The sequence below is a fragment of the Bison bison genome, unplaced genomic scaffold, assembly GCF_000754665.1.
Source record: "Bison bison bison isolate TAMUID 2011002044 unplaced genomic scaffold, Bison_UMD1.0 scf7180017864105, whole genome shotgun sequence".
In the NCBI taxonomy this organism is placed as follows: Eukaryota; Metazoa; Chordata; class Mammalia; order Artiodactyla; family Bovidae; genus Bison; species Bison bison.
In genome coordinates this window covers 44,821-63,777 of record NW_011494677.1, presented here as the reverse complement: position 1 = coordinate 63,777, position 18,957 = coordinate 44,821, and the positions used below count along the sequence as shown (strand labels likewise).

General features: G+C 36.7%; 1 protein-coding gene across 1 annotated transcript in view; it reads left to right on the top strand.

The window, feature by feature from the left end:
* ADAM32 (ADAM metallopeptidase domain 32) overlaps positions 1–18,957 on the top strand; it is a gene marked incomplete at its 3' end in the record, with an annotated part of 169,626 nt that overhangs the window by 113,858 nt on the left and 36,811 nt on the right. The window contains exons 16-18 of the mRNA XM_010838845.1: positions 8,393–8,498; positions 9,766–9,946; positions 16,200–16,283. Of these exons, the coding sequence (XP_010837147.1) occupies positions 8,393–8,498; positions 9,766–9,946; positions 16,200–16,283 (371 nt within the window). The remainder of the gene's footprint in view (positions 1–8,392; positions 8,499–9,765; positions 9,947–16,199; positions 16,284–18,957) is intronic.

Sequence of the window (18,957 nt, the reverse complement as noted above, 5' to 3'; positions counted from 1 at the left end):
GGTGGGGCTGTGGTCTATGGGGTTGCAAAGAGTTGGACACGACTAAGCAACTAACACACACACAAAATCTCTTTTTAGTTTTGAACTTCTTAAGAATATGTTTAAGGTGTATGACTTAATATTTTGATATGCATATACAATATGAAATAATTGCCATAGTCATCTGTTTAACATATTGCATGTATATACCCAGTAATATGCTTGCTAGATCCTAAGGTGGTGCACTTAAATTTTTGAGAAGCCTGTCTACTGTTTTCTGTAATGACTGTGCCAATTTTCACTCCCATCAACAGTATATAAAAGTTTAATTTTCTCCACCTTCTTGCTAATACTTATTGTCTTTTTCTCTTTGATAACACACTGTCCTAAAAGGTGTGAGTTGTGGTTTTGATTTACATTTCTCTGATGATTAGTGATGTTGAGTCCCTTTTCACGTATCTGATGGTCATTTGGCTTTTATTTGGAGAAATATCCATTTAGGTCCTTTGCTATTTTTAAATCTCTTTATCTTTTTTATTTAATTATGAGTAGCATATTTTAGAAATTAATCCCTTATCAGCTATATGGTGTGCTGATTTTTTCTCCCATTCTGTAGGTTTCATTTGTGATTTGTTGCTTACTTTCTTTGCTGAGAAGTTTTTTATTTTGATGCAGTCCTTCTTGTCTATTGTTGCCTGTGCTTTTGTGTCATCCAAAAAATATTGCCCAGATTAGTACCCAAGAGCTTTCTCTCTCTCTTTTTTTCTAGTATATTTATAGTTTCAGGTAAGTTTAAGTCTCTTCAACCACCAACTTTATTGATACACAATTGACATATAACATTAATAAGTTTAAGTTGTACAACTATTGATTTGGTACTTTTATATATTTCAGAATGATTACCACCATAGTGTTAGCTAAACTTCCATTATGTCACATAATTACCATTTCTTTTTCATGGTGAGGACATTTAAGATCTCCTTTCTTAGCAACTTTCAGGTATATAATTTGATATTACTAAGTATAAACATCATGCTGTGTGTTAGATTCCAAGCAGTTTTTTCATGTTATAACTGGAAATTTGTAACCTTTGAACACCTCCCCATTTTCCCCACCTTGCAGCCTGTGATAACTATTACTCTACTCTTTGTTTCTCTGAATTCAATTAGATTCCGCATATAAGGGTTATCATAGAGTATTGTCTTTCTCTGTCTGACTTATTTCACTTAGCATAATGCCATGTTGCTTGGAGTCCATGTTGCTGAATATTTATATCTCATGTTTTCTTTGCTGATTCACACTGTCAGGAAGGGGGAAATTTCCCATCCTCATTGACTTCTCTGGTTCTTTTGCCTGGTCAAATAATTAAAATGACATAAGACAGATTAACTGGAGAAATAAAATTTTAGTTCATACATATGAGAATCCCACATAACATGAGAGATTCAGAGATCATATAAGAGGTTCAGAGACAGAAAGATAAAATTAATTGTATATGTTGTCCTGCACTAAGGAATGAGATAGGGTCCTGGGGCTTTTAAGGACAGGAGCGTCATTCACAGGATGATAAGAAGAGCAGATGTTTGGTAATTATATATTTGCCCTGCCATCCAGATCGGGCCAGTGAGATAGAATTTATCTTTGATAATAAATCTTTTTCTGGGGGAAAAAAGTCCCTAACTTAAATTCTTCTAGGTAGTTAAGGGAAGGGTAGTATATATATATATACTTTTTGATAGCCTTTAGCTCAAAATAATCCATACGCCAGAGTGGTACATTTTTTAATTGTTTCTTTTTCTGTGCAAAAACTTTTCAGCTTGATGAAGTCCCACTTTTTATTTTTGCCTTTGTTGCTAATGCTTTTGGTGTCATATTGAAAAAGTCATTACCAAGACCCATGTTAAGTAGGTTTCCCCTTGTGTTTTCTTCTAGGTGTTTTAACGTTTCTGTTTTTGCCTTTAAGTCTTTATGAATTCATTTTTTTTTGAGCTGTGTGAGGTTGGGGATCAATTGCATTCTTTTGCATGTGGCTGTCCAGCTTTCTCAAAACTATTTGTCGAAGAGATTCTCCTTTCCTCATTGAGTATTCTTGACTCCCTTGTCAAATCTTAGTTTAGCATATTGTGGGGGCTTGTTTCTGGGCTCTCAATCTTATTCTATTGGTCTTTTTGTCTATTCTTATGCCAGTACTATAGTGTTTTAATTTCTATAGCTTTGTTATATAATTGTAATAAGGAAAGTGTACCTCTAGCTTTGTTCTTTCTCAAGGTTGCTTTGTCTATTCAGGATCTCTTGATCTTTTCAATTTGTTTTTTATATTTCTATGGAAAATACCTTTGGGGTTTTGTTAGGGATTACATTGAATCTGTAGGTGGTATTGGGTGATATGGACTTCTTTTTTCCTTTATTTATTTGACTCTCTCAGGTCTTAGTTGTGGCACACAGGATCTTTGTTACAACACAGAGACTCTAGTTGCGGCACACAGACTAAGTCCTTGCGGTGTGCAGACTTAGTTGCTCTGTGGCATGTGAGGTCTTAGCTTCCTGACAAGGGATCAAACCCATGTCCCCTACATTGCAAGACAGATTCTTAACCACTGGTCCATCAGGGAAGTCCCTACATGGATATTTTAATGATGTAAATGCTTTTGACCTGTGGTAGTGGAATGTCTTCCTTTTTGTGTCTTCTTAGAGTTCTTTCATGAGGATCCTGTAATTTTCAGGCTATACATCTCTTACTTGGTTAAATTTATTCCAAAGTATCAAATTGATTTTGATGCTGTTGGGAATGGAATTGAAAAAATTTTTTTTCAGCTGTTGTTAGTGTACAGAAATTCAACTAATTTCTGTATGTTGACTTTCTTTTTATTTTTAAATGCTTGATCATAGCTTTGGTTGAAGTCCAAGGCGCTTCTACTTTATTTTAATTATTTTTTCCCATCCCCATTAACTTCTCTGGTTCTTTTGCCTGGTCAAATAATTAAAATGACAGAAGACAGATTAACTGGAGAAATAAGATTTTAGTTCATACATATGAGAACCCCACATACATGATTTTAAATAGAAGCTCAGCAGGGTTTCTTTCACCATTAGCTTTGTTAGTAGTAATGCTTCCTAAAACTCACTTGACTTCACACTCGAGGATGTCCTCTCTTGAGTGACCACACCATTGTAGTTATGTGGGTCATTAAGACTTTTTTGTATAATTATTCTGTGTATCCTTGCCACATCTTCTTCATCTCTTTTGCTTCTGTTAGGTCCTTACTGTTTCTGTCCTTTATTGTGCCCTTCCTTGCATGAAATATTCCTTTGATATCTCCAGTTTTCTTGAAGAGATTTCTAGTCTATGCCATCTATTGTTTCCCTCCACTTCTCTGTGTTGTTTGCTTAAGAAGGTCTTCTTATCTCTCCTTGCTGTTCTCTGGAACTCTGAATTCAATTGGGTATATTTTCCCCTTTCTCCCTTGCTTTTCACTTCTCTTCTTTTCTCATCTATTTGTAAAGCCCCATCAGACAACCTCTTTGCCTTCTTGCATTTCTTTTTCTTTGGGATGCTTTGTTACAAATCTGTCCACAGTTCTTCAGGAACTCTACCAGATATAATCCCTTGAATCTATTCATCACTTACACTGTATTAGGAATGTGATTAGGGTCATACCTGAATGGCCTAGTGGTTTTCCCTACTTTCTTCAATTTAAGCCTGAATTTTGCAATAAAGAGCTATTGATCTGAGCCACAATTAACCCAGGTCTTGTTTTTGCTGATTGTATAGAGCTTCTCCATCTTCATCTGAAAAGAATAAAATCAATCTGATTATGGTATTGACCTTCTGGTGATGTTCATACATAGAGTCCTCTCTTGGGTTGTTGGAAAAGGGTATTTTTTATGACCAGCATGTTTTTTTTGACAAAACTCTGTTAGCCGTTGTCCTGATTCATTTTGTATTCCAAGACCAAACTTGCCTGTTATTCCAAGTATCTCTTGAATTCCTGCTTTTGCATTCAAATCTCCTTTGATGAAAAGGACATCTTTTTGGTTTTAGTTCTAGAAAGTGTTGTATGTCTTCAAAGAACTGGTCAACTTTAACTTCTTACACACAGTTGCAGGGGCATAGACTTGGTTTACTGTGATGTTGAGTGGTTTGCCTTGGAAACAAATTGAGGTCATTCTGTCATTTTTTGAGGTTTCACCCAAGTACTGCATTTCAGACTTTCGTTGACTGTGAGGGCTGCTCCATTTCTTCTAAAGGATTCTTGACAATAGTAGTAGATATAATGGTCATCCTAATTAAATTTGCCTATTCCTATCTATTTTGGTTCACTGATTCCTAAGATGTTGATGTTCAGTCTTGCTGTCTCTTGCTTGAGCACGTTCAATTTACTTTGATTCATGGACTTAATATTTCAGGTTCCTATGCAATATTGTTCTTTACAGGATCAGACTTTATTTTCACCACCAGATATATCCACAACTAAGCATTGTTTCTGCTTTGGCCCAGCCACTTCATTCTATCTGGAGCTATCAATAACTGTCCTCTGCTCTACCCCAATAGCTCTACCCCTCTTCTGATCTGGGGGCTCATCTTCTGGTGTCATATCTTTTTGCCTTTTCACACTGCTCATGGCTTTTTCCAGGGAAGAATACTGGAATGGGTTTCCATCACCTCCACCAGTGGACCATGTTTTGTCAGAACTCTTCACTGTAACCTGTCCATCTTGGGTGGCTCTACACAGCATGGTTCATAGCTTCATTGAAGGTGAAGCAAGCCCCTTTGCCACAACAAGGCTGTGATCTATGAAGGGGATTGTGCCTCATAGCATTTGATAATAAGGTAGAGGGAATCTAAATATACCATTTGGACTGTGGAAAGGCAAATTCTCTTACTTTGTAGACTTGGTCAGTATACTGGACTTATGGAAATATTTAACATGCAATTTAACATTTTCAACATATTGCCCTTTTGGTGTTTCCATATTACCATGCAAAACCCAGACTGAGCTGAGAGAAAGTCCCTAACATGAGACAGGATATTCAAGGGAGAAATTAATAATAGGGCACATTGGTATCTTTAGAAGGAATATTTTACTAATATTTGGATTAGTAAAGATAGGGTTGGATGAAGAATATTCCTAACCTGGTAGTCTCAGATTCACGACTGAACTGATTAAACACTGTCAATACTCAGAATAATGTTATTTGCCTCACAGTATGTGCACGATCACCTTTGATGGGCTAATGTTTAAAAATTGTAGAAAGAGATAGAATTAGGACAAGGCAAAAAATTGAGTGATTAAATAATATCATCTTAATTTTAATAATAATCCACTAAGGTAGATATTATTACCTACTTTTATATTTTATAGATGGTCCGTTGGACTTAGCATGGTTCATTCTGGAGAAAGTAACTTTGCTAGGTGGAACTCTTAAGATTTTCCCCATCATTACTGTGGTATTTTCTTGGAGATTCCTCCCTCTGAGTTGGATGAGAACCAGTGACTATATGGTGGACTATCGTCCCTATGATTAGTTTATACAGAAAATATGAAGGGATTTTAAAGACTTAATTAAGGTCCATAATTAGTCAACTTTGAATCAATCCAAAGGAGATCATTCTAAGTGGAGCCTCAACTAATAATATGAGCCCTTAAAAGATGAGAAATGTCAGAAGATTCTTTGGTTGGCTTGGGAGAAATCAATTCAGTTCAGTTGCTAAGTCATGTCTGACTCTCTGTGACCCCATGGGCTGCAGCACGCCAGGCTTCCCTGTCCGTCATCAACTCCCAGAGCTTACTCAAACTCATTCATGTCCATCAAGTCAGTGATGCCATCCAACCATCTCATCCTCTGTCGTCCCCTTCTCCTCCTTCCTTCAATCTTTCTCAGCATCAGGGTCTTTTCCAAAGAGTCAGTTCTTTGTATCAGGTGGCCAAAGTATTGGAATTTCAGCTTCAGTACCAGTCCTTCCAATGAATATTCAGGACTGATTTCCTTTAGGATGGACTGGTTGGATCTTCTTGCAGTCCAGGGTACTCAAGGGTCTTCTCCAACACCACAGTTCAAAAGAATCAATTCTTTGGCACTCAGCTTTCTTTATAGTCCAGCTCTCACATCCATACATGACTACTGGAAAAACCATAGTTTTGACTAAGTGGACCTTTGTTGGCAAAGTAATGTCTCTGCTTTTTAATATGCTGTCTAGGTTGGTCATAACTTTTCTTCCAAGGAGCAAGCATCTTTTAATTTCATGGCTGCAGTCACCATCTGCAGTGATTTGGGAGCCCCAAAAAATAAAGTCTGACACTGTTTCCATTGTTTCCCCACCTATTTGCCATGAAGTGATGGGATCAGATGCCATGATCTTAGTTTTCTGAGTGTTAAGTTTTAAGCCAACTTTTTCCCTCTCCTCTTTCACTTTCATCAAGAGGCTCTTTAGTTCTTCTTCACTTTCTGCTTTAAGGGTGATGTCATCTGCATTTCTGAGGTTATTGATATTTCTCCTGGCAATCTTGATTCCAGCTTGTGCTTCTTCCAACCCAGCATTTCTCATGATGTACTCTGCATATAAGTTAAGTAAGCAGGGTGACAGTATACAGCCTTGATGTACTCCTTTCCTGATTTGGAACCAGTCTGTTGTTCCATGTCCAGTTCTAACTGTTGCTTCTTGACCTGGATACAGATTTCTCATGAGGCATTTCTTTAAGAATTTTCCGCAGTTTGTTGTGATCCACACAGTCAAAGGCTTTGGCAAAGAAATAGAGAAAAACAATAGAATGGGAAAGACTAGAGATCTCTTCAAGAAGATTAGAGATACCTAGGGAATATTTCACGCAGAAGACCTAACAGAAGCAGAAGATATTAAGAAGAGGTGGCAAGAATGCATAGAAGAACTATACAAAAAAGATCTTCATGACCCAGATAACCACGATGGTGTGATCACTCACCTAGAGCCAGACATCCTGGAATGCAAAGTCAAGTGGACCTTAGGAAGCTTCACTACGAACAAAGGTAGTGGAGGTGATGGAATTCCAGTTGAGCTATTTCAAATCCTAAAAGATGATGCTTGGAAAGTGCTGCACTCATTATGCCAGGAAATTTGGAAAATTCAGCAGTGGCCACAGGACTGGAAAAGGTCAGTTTTCATTCCAAACCCAAAGAAAGATAATTCCAAAGAATGTTCAAACGACCACACAGTTGCACTCATCTCACACACAAAAGTTATGCTCAAAATTCTCCACACCAGGCTTCAACAGTATGTGAACTGTGAACTTCCAGGTGTTCAAGCTGGATTTAGAAAAAGCAGAGGAACCAGAGATCAGATTTCCAACATCTGTTGGATAATCAAAAAAGCAAGAGAGTTCCAGAAAAACTTTTACTTCTACTTTATTGGGAGAAATAAGCAGCCATTTTTGTGAGAGGGCCATGTCATTAGGACCTGAGCAGGAGTTCCTAGGGCCAAGAGCAACCCCTGGCAGATAGTAATAAAATGAAGCAACGGCTACAAAAAAATGAATTCTTCACAGCCAATGATGTTGGAAGAGGACTCTAGACTCAGATGAGGCTGTAACTCCGGCCAGGAACTTTATTTCAGCCTTGAGACCCTGAACAGATAACCTGAATGGGCTTTGCCACACTTTCAGAAACTGTGACATGGGTGTTGTTTTAAGATTTTGGTAATTTTTTACACAGTGATAGAAAGCTAATACAATAACAAAGGAAAAAGAGGTAAATATGTATGGATTGGCAATTTCGGTCCCTTCACTTCAGACTTTCTGAAGGTATGAAGTTTCTTTAATGTAGTTTTTTTTTTTTTTTTTATAGACCTGGCTTTTTATACATTCCTACTCAGAATCTAGGAGAACAAGAATAGTTTTCTTGTATTCTCTCTCTATTGCCTTCTTTCACAGAGCTCTCTTAAGATTTATACTTTTACAACTCTGGTTGTAAAAAAAAAAAGTATGGTTCCTTGGATGGTAAAGAATCCACCTACTATCCAGGAGACCCGGGTTTGATCCCTGGATCAGAAAGATCCCATGGAGAAGGGAATGGTAACCCACTCCAGTTTTCTTGCCTGGAGAATTCTTTGAAAGAGAAGCCCAGTGAGCTACAGTTCATGGAGCTGCAAAGAGTTGGACGTGGTTGAGCAACTAACACTTTCACTTTCAGTTCTCCTCTACCCTCATAGTATCTTTTGAGTTACAAATGACCAAAATGAATTAAAAGGAGAAATAATCATGAGCAATACTTTTCACTTCATTTCTCTCTTCTTAAAACTTCACTAGGGAACTTTTGAATAGATGACAATGATAGAAAAAGCAAAGAAACATATGAGGAAATTGAGGAAGTTTTAATTTAAATATATTTAAGTTTTAATTTAAAGGAAGTTTTAATCCAAATATATTTCTAACTTTGACAGGTTCAAGAAATGCTCCATTTGCCTGCTATGAAGAAATACAGTCTCAAACTGATAGATTTGGGAACTGTGGCAAATCAGGAGGCAAATATACATTTTGCCCATGGAGGTATGCTATGCAAATAGTGAAAATTCCTATCTTATATACTATAAAATTCTGTTTTTAGTTTTTCACTATGTATGTCATTAATTCCAATGGTTTCAGGTGTCATGTGTGTTCAGGAGTTAATCTGAAATCAAAATCTCTAGTCTTGACATCATTCTTGTACTACAGACTTATTAAATTTTAACCTGCTTTTTAAATATTTATATGTAGATGATTACTAGGCTCCAAGATCTTATCCAAGGTTGAAATTAATGATACCATTGCACCTTTCCTGTCTGAACATACTCATTATTTTAAAAATGAAAATACTATCCCCATTCATTTGAATGCTTGCCCAAGCTGAAGACTGCCCAGTGTCTCTAAAATGAAGTTCAATTTCTCCTGTGTCTGAAGAGCCCGTTCTTTGATATTTTGGTCATGAATTTCTTTTAACAAATATTTTTAAAGAAACTACCATATGCTGGCCACTAGCTAGTTAGATACAAGTTAGCAAAACATAATGATGATCCTTGTACTCATGGAATTTACAGGCTGGTAAACATATCATCTGGAGAAGGAAATGGCAATCCACTCTAGCATTCTTGCTTGGAGAATCCCAGGGGCAGAGGAGCCTGGTGGGCTGCCATCTATGGGGTCGCACAGAGTCGGACATGACTGAAGCGACTCAGCAGCAGCAGCAGCAGCAGCAGCAAACATATCATCTAACTTTATGCTTCTTGTAACGTTACTTCTTAAGTAATGCTTATGCTGTGATTGTTTTGAAATACCTTACTTTGCCTGTTGAAATTCTACTAACTTGTAAGCTTGGACTTAGATGGCATCTTCTCTATGAGGTTTCTCTGACGACTAAGTTAGAATATATCTTCATCTTAAATATCTGTAAGAATCTGCTTATTTCATTCACAGCACATTTAATAAGATTTATGTCGTATTTAGTATTAGACTGTAAGGTCTTTGAGGGTAGAGGTCACAACGTAGTTTCTGCCCCTCTACAGAGAGATGTAAAATGCTTGAGTGACTTGTTTATTTGACAATCAGTACATCAATCTGTACAGTGAATAAAAAGATCATTAGTGTCATTGAAAGATAAGCATGTATCAGTGGCTTTATGTTTTACTTTAACTATTAGTAGGAAAGTTTTACATTTCCTAAGATATATTGCCATAAATGGAGAACCATTCTTTATTTTTTTGGTCAAAGAAAGAAAATATGAAGCATTCATAATAAATGCCTAATGTCTAATAATCATATATTTTTATTATGTTTGCAGGAGTCTTATATGTGGAAGATTAATCTGTACCTACCCACTTCAAACTCCTTTCCTTCAAGAGAGTGCTTCTGTGATTTATGCTTTTGTGCGAAGTACTATATGTATAACAATGCTCTATGAAACAACGGATGCACAAGATCCACTCGTGGTCAAAAGTGGCTCTATTTGTGATAAAGGGAGGGTAAATAGCTTAAAATCAATTAAAAAATCTGTTCTATTAATTTCCCTTGTGGCTCAGTTGGTAAAGAATCTGCCTGCAGTGCAGGAGACCTGGGTTAGATCCCTGGATTGGGAAGATCCCCTGGAGGAGGACATGGCAACCCACTTCAGTATTCTTGCCTGGAGAATCCCATGGACAGAGGAGCCTGGAGGGCTACAGTCCATGGGGTCACAAAGAGTTGGACATGACTGAGCGACTAAGCACACACTTGACCAAATAACCTCAAATATTTGGATAAGGAGAAAATGAGTAAGCTTCAGTTGGTCTCTGAGGGAAATGGGAGTGTTTGTTCCTTTTTAGAATTTCAGTGTTGTAAGCAAGGAATCTCCAAGAGTTTTGGGACAGGAGTGTGGAGGAGAGAGGTCTTGGGAATACTTGCAGTTAAATATTCCATAACTTGGGAATTCACTTTTATTCTTGGAGAAGAAAGAAGAAATCCCATTTAATTTATATATATCTTTGTGACCCATTAGATAAGAGTACAACTTAGATGGTGCCTCAAGGAATAAATCTTTACCTCTTGGGTTTGACATTTTGAAGGTTACCCAACCAGTTTAAGATATCACAGCTGTGTGTAAAATGGGGATAATAATAATATTTACTCTATGGAGTTATTGCAAAGATTCAATGAAATGATACTACAAAGTATGTAGTACAATGCTCAACACATAGTAAGAACTAAATATAGGTTGGCTATTATTCTTGGTTGTTGTTATAATTGGTTATCTGTGAGAGCAAACAACCAAATATGGAGAGAGCATGGAATAAATTTACTTCAGAATCTCATTTAGTTCCTAGCCAGAAATTTGCTCATGAAGAACTATCATATAGTATAAAGTGTAGCCTTTGAAGACAGAAGCACAGAGATCTGAATTTTGACTCTTCCTCCTTACCTGACAGATGATTTTGAATAAAATATTAAATATGTAAAATGAATGTATATATTTTGGTGATTTTTGGTGATCTGATAGTTTAAATGAAGTTTACCACAGATAAAGTATATAGTCTTCATATTGACTTCCTCTTCATGCCTAGAAGTCATGAATATCTCCTTGAAGGACAGATATGCCAGGGAGCTCAGTAGATGTATTTATGCCATGGAGTCAAAGCAGTTAAAAAATGAGACACAGTCAATGGATGCTTTGAAATTATTTGTAATTTAGTAAGAACATAATCTTTTCTATAACATGGCAGTTCTTCTCAGTGAGGCCATATGAAAACAAATTTTACCACGTAGCTTTTAATGATACTATAAATCATATATGATAAAACACTCTCGGGAATTTTGTTTCTGTCAGTAATGTCATTAAGTAGCAGGACTTCGTCTCAATTTCAACTGAGGCAGACAAACAAATATAGTACATTCTAAAAAGAGTTGTTAGATGCACCGTGGGGGCCAAGAACTAATGAGAAGACTGAGCACATTAAAAGCTTACAGGGTTAGGTTGTCAGGATTTAGAAAGTGTTTGTGAGGTCATTTCTTTGAAGAGTATTGTACTTTCATGTTTAAAGGAAATCATTTTCTCATTATTTCATTTTAACCTTGAAACAAATCTTGAATGCTTTAGAAAAAGTATTATTGTACTCATTTAAGAAAACTGCAACTTAGGAAGTTGATATTGCTAGAAATAAAGAAGTTAGGAATATATCCTTAATCCTCTGATTATTATACTTTATAGTTAAAAGAATTAATATCTGGATATTAAAATATTCTGCAATAGAATGTTAGATATCTGTAGTAAAGTTAGATGAAAACTTCACATATCTTTTTTAGGGGACTCTAATAATGCCAAAAAATGCTCAAACTACCACACAATTGGACTCATCTCGTACGCTAGTAAAGTAATGCTCAAAATTCTCCAAGCCAGGCTTCAGCAATACGTGAACCGTGAACTTCCAGATATTCAAGCTGGTTTTAGAAAAGGCAGAGGAACCAGAGCTCAAATTGTCAAATTCCGCTGGATCATAGAAAAAACAAGAGAGTTCAAAAAAAATCTATTTCTGCCTTATTGACTATGCCAAAGGCTTTGACTGTGTGGATCACAATAAAATTGTGGAAAATTCTGAAAGAGATGGGAATACTGGAGCACCTGACCTGCCTCTTGAGAAACCTATATGCAGGTCAGGAAGCAACAGTTAGAACTGGACATGGGACAACAGACTGGTTCCAAATAGGAAAAGGAGTACGTCAAGGCTGTATATTGTCACCCTGCTTATTTAACTTATATGCAGAGTACATCATGAGAAACCCTGGGCTGGAAGAAGCACAAGCTGGAATCAAGATTGCTCAGAGAAATATCAATAACCTCAGATATGCAGATGACACCACCCTTATGGCAGAAAGTGAAGAGGAACTCAAAAGCCTCTTGATGAAAGTGAAAGAGGAGAGTGAAAAAGTTGGCTTAAAGCTCAACATTCAGAAAACGAAGATCATGGCATCTGGTCCCATCACTTCATGGGAAATAGATGGGGAAACAGTGGAAACAGTGTCAGACTTTATTTTTTGGGGGCTCCAAAATCACTGCAGATGGTGACTGCAGCCATGAAATTAAAAGACACTTACTCCTTGGAAGGAACGTTATGACCAACCTAGATAGCATATTAAAAAGCAGAGATATTACTTTGCCAACAAGGGTCCATCTAGTCAAGGCCATGGTTTTTCCAGTCATCATGTATGGATGTGAGAGTTGGACTGTGAAGAAAGCTGCGCGCTGAAGAATTGATGTTTTTGAACTGTAGTGTTGGAGAAGACTCTTGAGAGTCCCTTGGACTGCAAGGAGATCCAACCAGTCCTTCCTAAAGGAGACCAGTCCTGGGTGTTCATTGGAGGGACTGATGCTGAGGCTGAAACTCCAATACTTTGACCACGTGATGTGCAGAGTTGACTCATTGGAAAAGACCCTGATGCTGGGAGGGATTGGGGGCAGGAGGAGAAGGGGACGACAAAGGATGAGATGGCTGGATGGCATCACCAACTCGATGCACATGAGTTTGGGTGAACTCCGGGAGTTGGTGATGGACAGGGAGGCCTGGAGTGCTGCGATTAATGGGGTTGCAAAGTGTCGGACACAACTGAGCGACTGCACTGAACTGCACTGAATAATAGCTCATATTTAATAAGAACTCCCATTTATTGATTTCTTTCTATGTAAACTTTTTATATAGGCAAGGAATACAGGATATTATTTAAACTGTGCTCTTAAGGATGGTTTTGTTAGATTTCAGGCTAATGTAGTAAAAAGTGGTTTTTCTTTTGGTTCTGATTTTTATTTCAGTCTTGTTTGATTTGTTACTTCCATATCCCTGCCCTGAATCATTTTTTGGACTGTATTCTTAAGAACAATTTTACATTCACAACAAAATTGAGAGGAAATTATATAAAGATTTCCCTTATACACTCTGGCCCCACATAAGCATATGTTACCATGTTATTAACTTCTTCCATTCAGTGTGTTATATTTGTTACTACTGATCAGCCTACATGGACACATGTTTATTACACAAAGGAAATAGTTTATATAAGCCTTCACTCTTGGTGTTGTACATACCAGTAGTTTATGGCCTATATTATTTTTCCTCTCTCTAAAGAACTTTATTTTAAAAAATTCTCTCAATTTCTGTATGTCTGAGAAAGCCTTTATTTCTCCATAACTTTTGAAGGAAAATTTCACAGTATATAGAATTCTAGATTGGGGATTTTTTTTTTCTGTCAGTATTTTACTCCACTCTCTTCTGACTGTCTGGCTTCTGAGAAGTGAGATATAATTCTTATCATTGTTTCTCTATAGGTAAGTTTTTTTTTTTTTTAATCTTGCTTTTTAAAAGATTTATTCTTTGATTTTCTGTTTGGACATGATATGCCTAGGTGTATCATTTTTTTTTTTGTATTTATCCTGCTTATTGTTTTCTGAATTTCCTAAAACTGTGGTTTCGTGTCTGATATTAATTTGGGGAAAATTCTCAGTCATTATTGTTTCAAATGGGGTCTCCAGGGGGCACTAGTGGTAAGGAACCCACTTGCCAATGCAGGAGATATAAGAGACTCGGGTTTGATCCCTGGGTTGGGAAGATCCCCTGTGGGAGGGCATGGCAACCCACTCCAGTATTCTTGCATGGAGAATCCCCAAGGACAGAGGAGTTGGCAGGCTACAGTCTATGGGGTCGCAAAGCGTAGGATACGACCGAAGCGACTGAGCATGCACATTGTTTCAAATATTTCTTCTGTTCCTTTTTCTTTTTCTTCTGGCATTTCCATTACATATACATTATGCTTTTTTGTAGTTGTCCCTTGAATATTCTTTTTTTTGTCTTTGTTCTTTTTGCTTTTTTGTTTTCAAGGATTCTTTTGATATATCCTCTAGCTCAGCGATTCCTTCCTCAGATATGTGAAGTATATTAATAAGCCCATTAAAGGCATTATTCATTTTTGTTAGTGCATTTTTTCACTCCAGCATTTATTTCTTTTCCCTTGGGATTGCTGTCTCTCTGCTTCCATTGCCTATCTGTTCCTGCATGCTATCTACTTTGTCTGTTAGAGCCCTTAAGATGTTAATCATGAGTGAGTGAGTCTTCACTAAGTTGTGTCCGACTCTTTGCACCCCACCAGGCTCCTCTGTCTATGGGATTCTTCAGGCAAGAATACTGGAGTGGGTTGCCATTTCCTTCTCATAATTGTTTTAAACTCCAAGGCTGATAATTTCAGTATTCCTGATAATATCTGGTTCTGATACTTGCTCCATTTTTCAAATTGTGTGTTTTGGCTTTTAATATAACCTTATCTGTTTTCTTGAGAGCTGAGCATGATGTGCCAGGCAAAAGAACTGCTATAAATGGACCTTTAGTAATGTGGTGGTGAGGTGTTGTGGCAGGGAAATATTCTTCAGTCCTATGATTAGATCTGTCTTTCAGTGAACCTGTGCCTTTAGATTGTGAACTTCACAAGTGTTTTTCAGGTTTTTTTTTTTTTTTTTTTTTTTCTTCCTTTATATGGGACAGTATGGCTGGAGCAGACTGGAGTTGGGTATTTCTCTTTTCACATATGAAAGGTTAAGAGCAGACTGATATTGGGTATTTCCCTTCTCCCAGATCAAATAGGCTCTGATAGAACACAAGCAGATTTATATATAGCCACAAGGCTATAATTATTAATAACTCATTTCTCTTGAGGGCCAGCTTTGTTAAGAACAGGCTGCTCTGGCTACTTCAAAATGGTTTCTTTTCCCCTTCTTCTGCAAGATAACAAGAAAAAAATTTCTCTAATATTTACTGTGAGAATATGGTTGAGCTCCTGGATATACATCACATGAAACAATGGGGGTTCCTCATGACTGGGTGCCTCTGGAGTTTTTAAGTCTCGGGGTTGTCCTTATTGCTGCTGCTGCTAAGTCACTTTAGTTGTGTCTGACTCTGTGCGACCCCATAGATGGCAGCCCACCAGGCTCTGCCATCCCTGGGATTCTCTAGGCAAGAACAGTGGAGTGGGTTGCCATTTCCTTGTCCTTATTGAGGCACTCACAATTCAACAATTACTTTCCTTCCCTGGCACTGGTATCTGAGCTTTCTGCTTGTTAATCTTTGCTCTGGTAAGCTGTGACTCCCTGTATTTGCTTGTCTATCTCTCCAGTTTGAGAGCAGTGATTTGCCACTAAACCACTTTTATGAATCCTAAAGGAGTTTTTTCTTTTTCAGTCTGTTAAACTTTTTCATTGTTTTTAGGATGGAGTGGCAACTTCCAAGCTTCTTATTACATGGGGAAGTAATAACATAAACCTGAATCATTTCTTAAAAATTTATTTTTAAAAATAGTTTTTAGAAAAGTTTTAAGTTTACATCAAAAGTTGTGGAAAATGCAGGGAATTTCCATGTACCATTTACCCCTACATAAATGCAGACTCCACTGTCCACAATGCTACACCAAAAGTCCATAGTTTACATTAAATTTATCTGAAAAATCCCCAAATATTTGTAGCTTAAACTATACGTTTCTAAATAACACTTATGCCAAAGGAGAAATCTCAAAAGAAAGTGAAAAACACTTTGAATGAAATGAAAATGAGAATATAACATAAAAATCTGTGGGATACAGCAGAAACGGTACTTAATGGAAATTTACTGCCCTGAATAACTGTTGTCCTATGTTATAAAATTACTGATGGTAATGTTAAGATAACTGGACTCCTCTAACTTGGAAAAAATTTTGTTTGTTTTTCTTTAGATTTGTGTAAATCATCGATGTTCAGAAGTAGGGCCATATATAAACCGAGTAAACCAGTGTTCAGCACAGTGCGGTGGAAATGGAGTAAGTAAGCACATGATTCATATTTCCCCAAATTATATCTCTCTTGGTGCTTTTCAGCATCAGTCATTAATTTATTTAACATTTATTAGGTTTCTACCATCTGCTAGGACCTGTTGTATCTAGCTATATGGGGCTGAATCAGATTACTAATTTGTTGCCATTTGCGTTAGGGAATATTTTACAGCATTAAATTGCTGATGCCTTTAGCAAATTTATTATTATAGTTGGGTACTTTTCAGAGGTGTTAAATATTCCAATAAATGCATTGACCTGCTCATTTCAGGAAGGTAATTATGGTAAAATTTGTGTGTCTGTGAATACATAGTGTGAGGGAAATCTATTTGTTTTATCCCTCTTTTTATAATAGACGTTCCTCCCCATTGAGACCAATTTATTTCCCATACCAAAAAAGTAAGAGTGCAATGGATAGAAGGTTAGATTGTTAATCTCAAGTGATAGTGGAACACACCTATTTTATTTTGTTTCTTCTTTAAAAATTGTTATTGGAATATAGTTGATTCACAGTGTTGTGTTAGCTTCAGGTGCACAACAAAATGAATCAGTTGTATGTATACATAGCCATTCCTTTTTAGAGTTTCCCCATCTAGGTTATTAACGAATATTGAGGAGTGTTCCCTGTGCGTGCCGTAAATCCTTATCAGTTTTCTGTTTTATATACAGTATTGTTTACCTGTTAATCCCAAGATCCTAATATATCCTTCCCTCACCAACGTTCACCTTTGGTAACTATAAGTTTGTTTTTACATCTGTAACTCTATTTCAGTTTTGTAGCTAAGTTCATTTGTAGCCTTTTTTTTAGACTCCACATGTAAGTGATGCCATATAACATTTGTCATTCTCTGTCTGACTTACTTAATTCAGTATGACAATCTCTAGGTCCATCCATGTTGCTTCAAATGGCATTATTTTTTTTTTTCCATTGTACACATGTAGCACACCTTCTTTATCCATTCCTTTGCCAATGGACATTTAGGTTGCTTCCGTGTCTTGGCTATTGTAAACAGTTTTGCTATGAACATGGGGGTGCATGTGTACTTTTGGACCAATGGCTTTTTTTGAAGATCTAGAACAAAAAAAAGATCTTAAAATTTGTATGGAACACAGGAAACACAAAAGACCCCAGATAGCCAAAGCAATCTTGAAAAATTGAAATCTTGAAAGAAAAATAAAACTGAAAGAATCAGACTCCTTGACTTCAGACTATACTACAGAGCTGTAGTAATCAAAGCAGTATGGTACTAGCAGAGAAATAAAAATATAGATCAATGGAATGGGATATAAAACCCAGAAATAAACCCACAACCCATGATCAATTAATCTATAACAAAAGAGGCAAGAATACATGGAAAAAAGACAATCTCTTTAATAAATGATGCTTACTGAAAAATTGGACAGCTATATGTAAAAGAATAAAATTAGAATAGTCTCTAGTATCACACAGAAAAATAAACTCAAAAATGGATTAAAGACCTAAATACAACACCAGATACAATAAAACTCTTAGAGGAAAACATAGGCAGAACACTCTATGATATGAAAAGAGCAATGATATCTTTTTGGACCTACTTCCTAGAGTAATGGAAATAAAAACAAAATAAACAAATGGGACTTAATTATACTTAAACACTTTTGCATAGCAAAGGAAACCATAAACAACTGGAAAAGACAACCTACTTAATGCATATTTGCAAATGATGTAACTGATAAAGGATTAATCTCCAAAATATACAAATAGCTTATACAGCTCAATATAAAAAAGAAAAAGACAAAATGAAAAAGTGGGCAGACCTAGTTAGACATTTCTCCAAAGAAGACATACAGATGACCAACAAGCACATGAAAAGAATGCTCAGTGTTACTAATTGTTAGAGAAATGCAAATCAAAACTAAAATGAGATCACCTCACACTGGTCAGAACTGCTATCATCAAAAAAGTTTATAAGCAATAAACACAGCAAAGGATGTGGAGGAAAGGGAAGCCTCCTACACTGTTGGTGGGAATGCACACTGGTACAGCCACAGGGAGAATAGTATCAAGGTTCCTTGAAAAACTAAAAACAGAACTACCATATGACCCAGAAATCCCACTCCTAGGCATATATCTGGAGAAAACCAAAATTCAACAATATCCTTCAGTTCAGTGTTCATTACAGCACTATTGACAGCAGAACATGGAAACAAACTAAATGTCCATCAAGAGAGGAATGGATAAAGAAGATGCAGTACATATATACAATAGGATTTTACCCAGCCATGAAAAGAGGCAAAATTGTGTCATTTGCAGAGATGTGGAGGAACTTAGAAACTGTCATACAGACTGAAGTAAGTCAGAGAAAAATATCTTTTATATGTGGAATCCAGAAAAATGATACAGATGAACTTATTTGCAAAGCATAAAGACACAGATAGAGATCAAACATATGGATACCCAGGGAGGAAGGGGGGTGGGGTGAATTGGGAGATTGGGATTGACATATATACACTGTTGATACTATGTATAAAATAGATAACCAATGAGAATACTGTAACTCTACTCAATGCTCTGTGATGACCTAAATGGGAAGGAAATCCAAAACAGAGGGATATGTATGAGTATAGCTAATTCACTTTGCTGTACAGTAGAAACTAACACAAGCTTGTAAAGCAACTATAC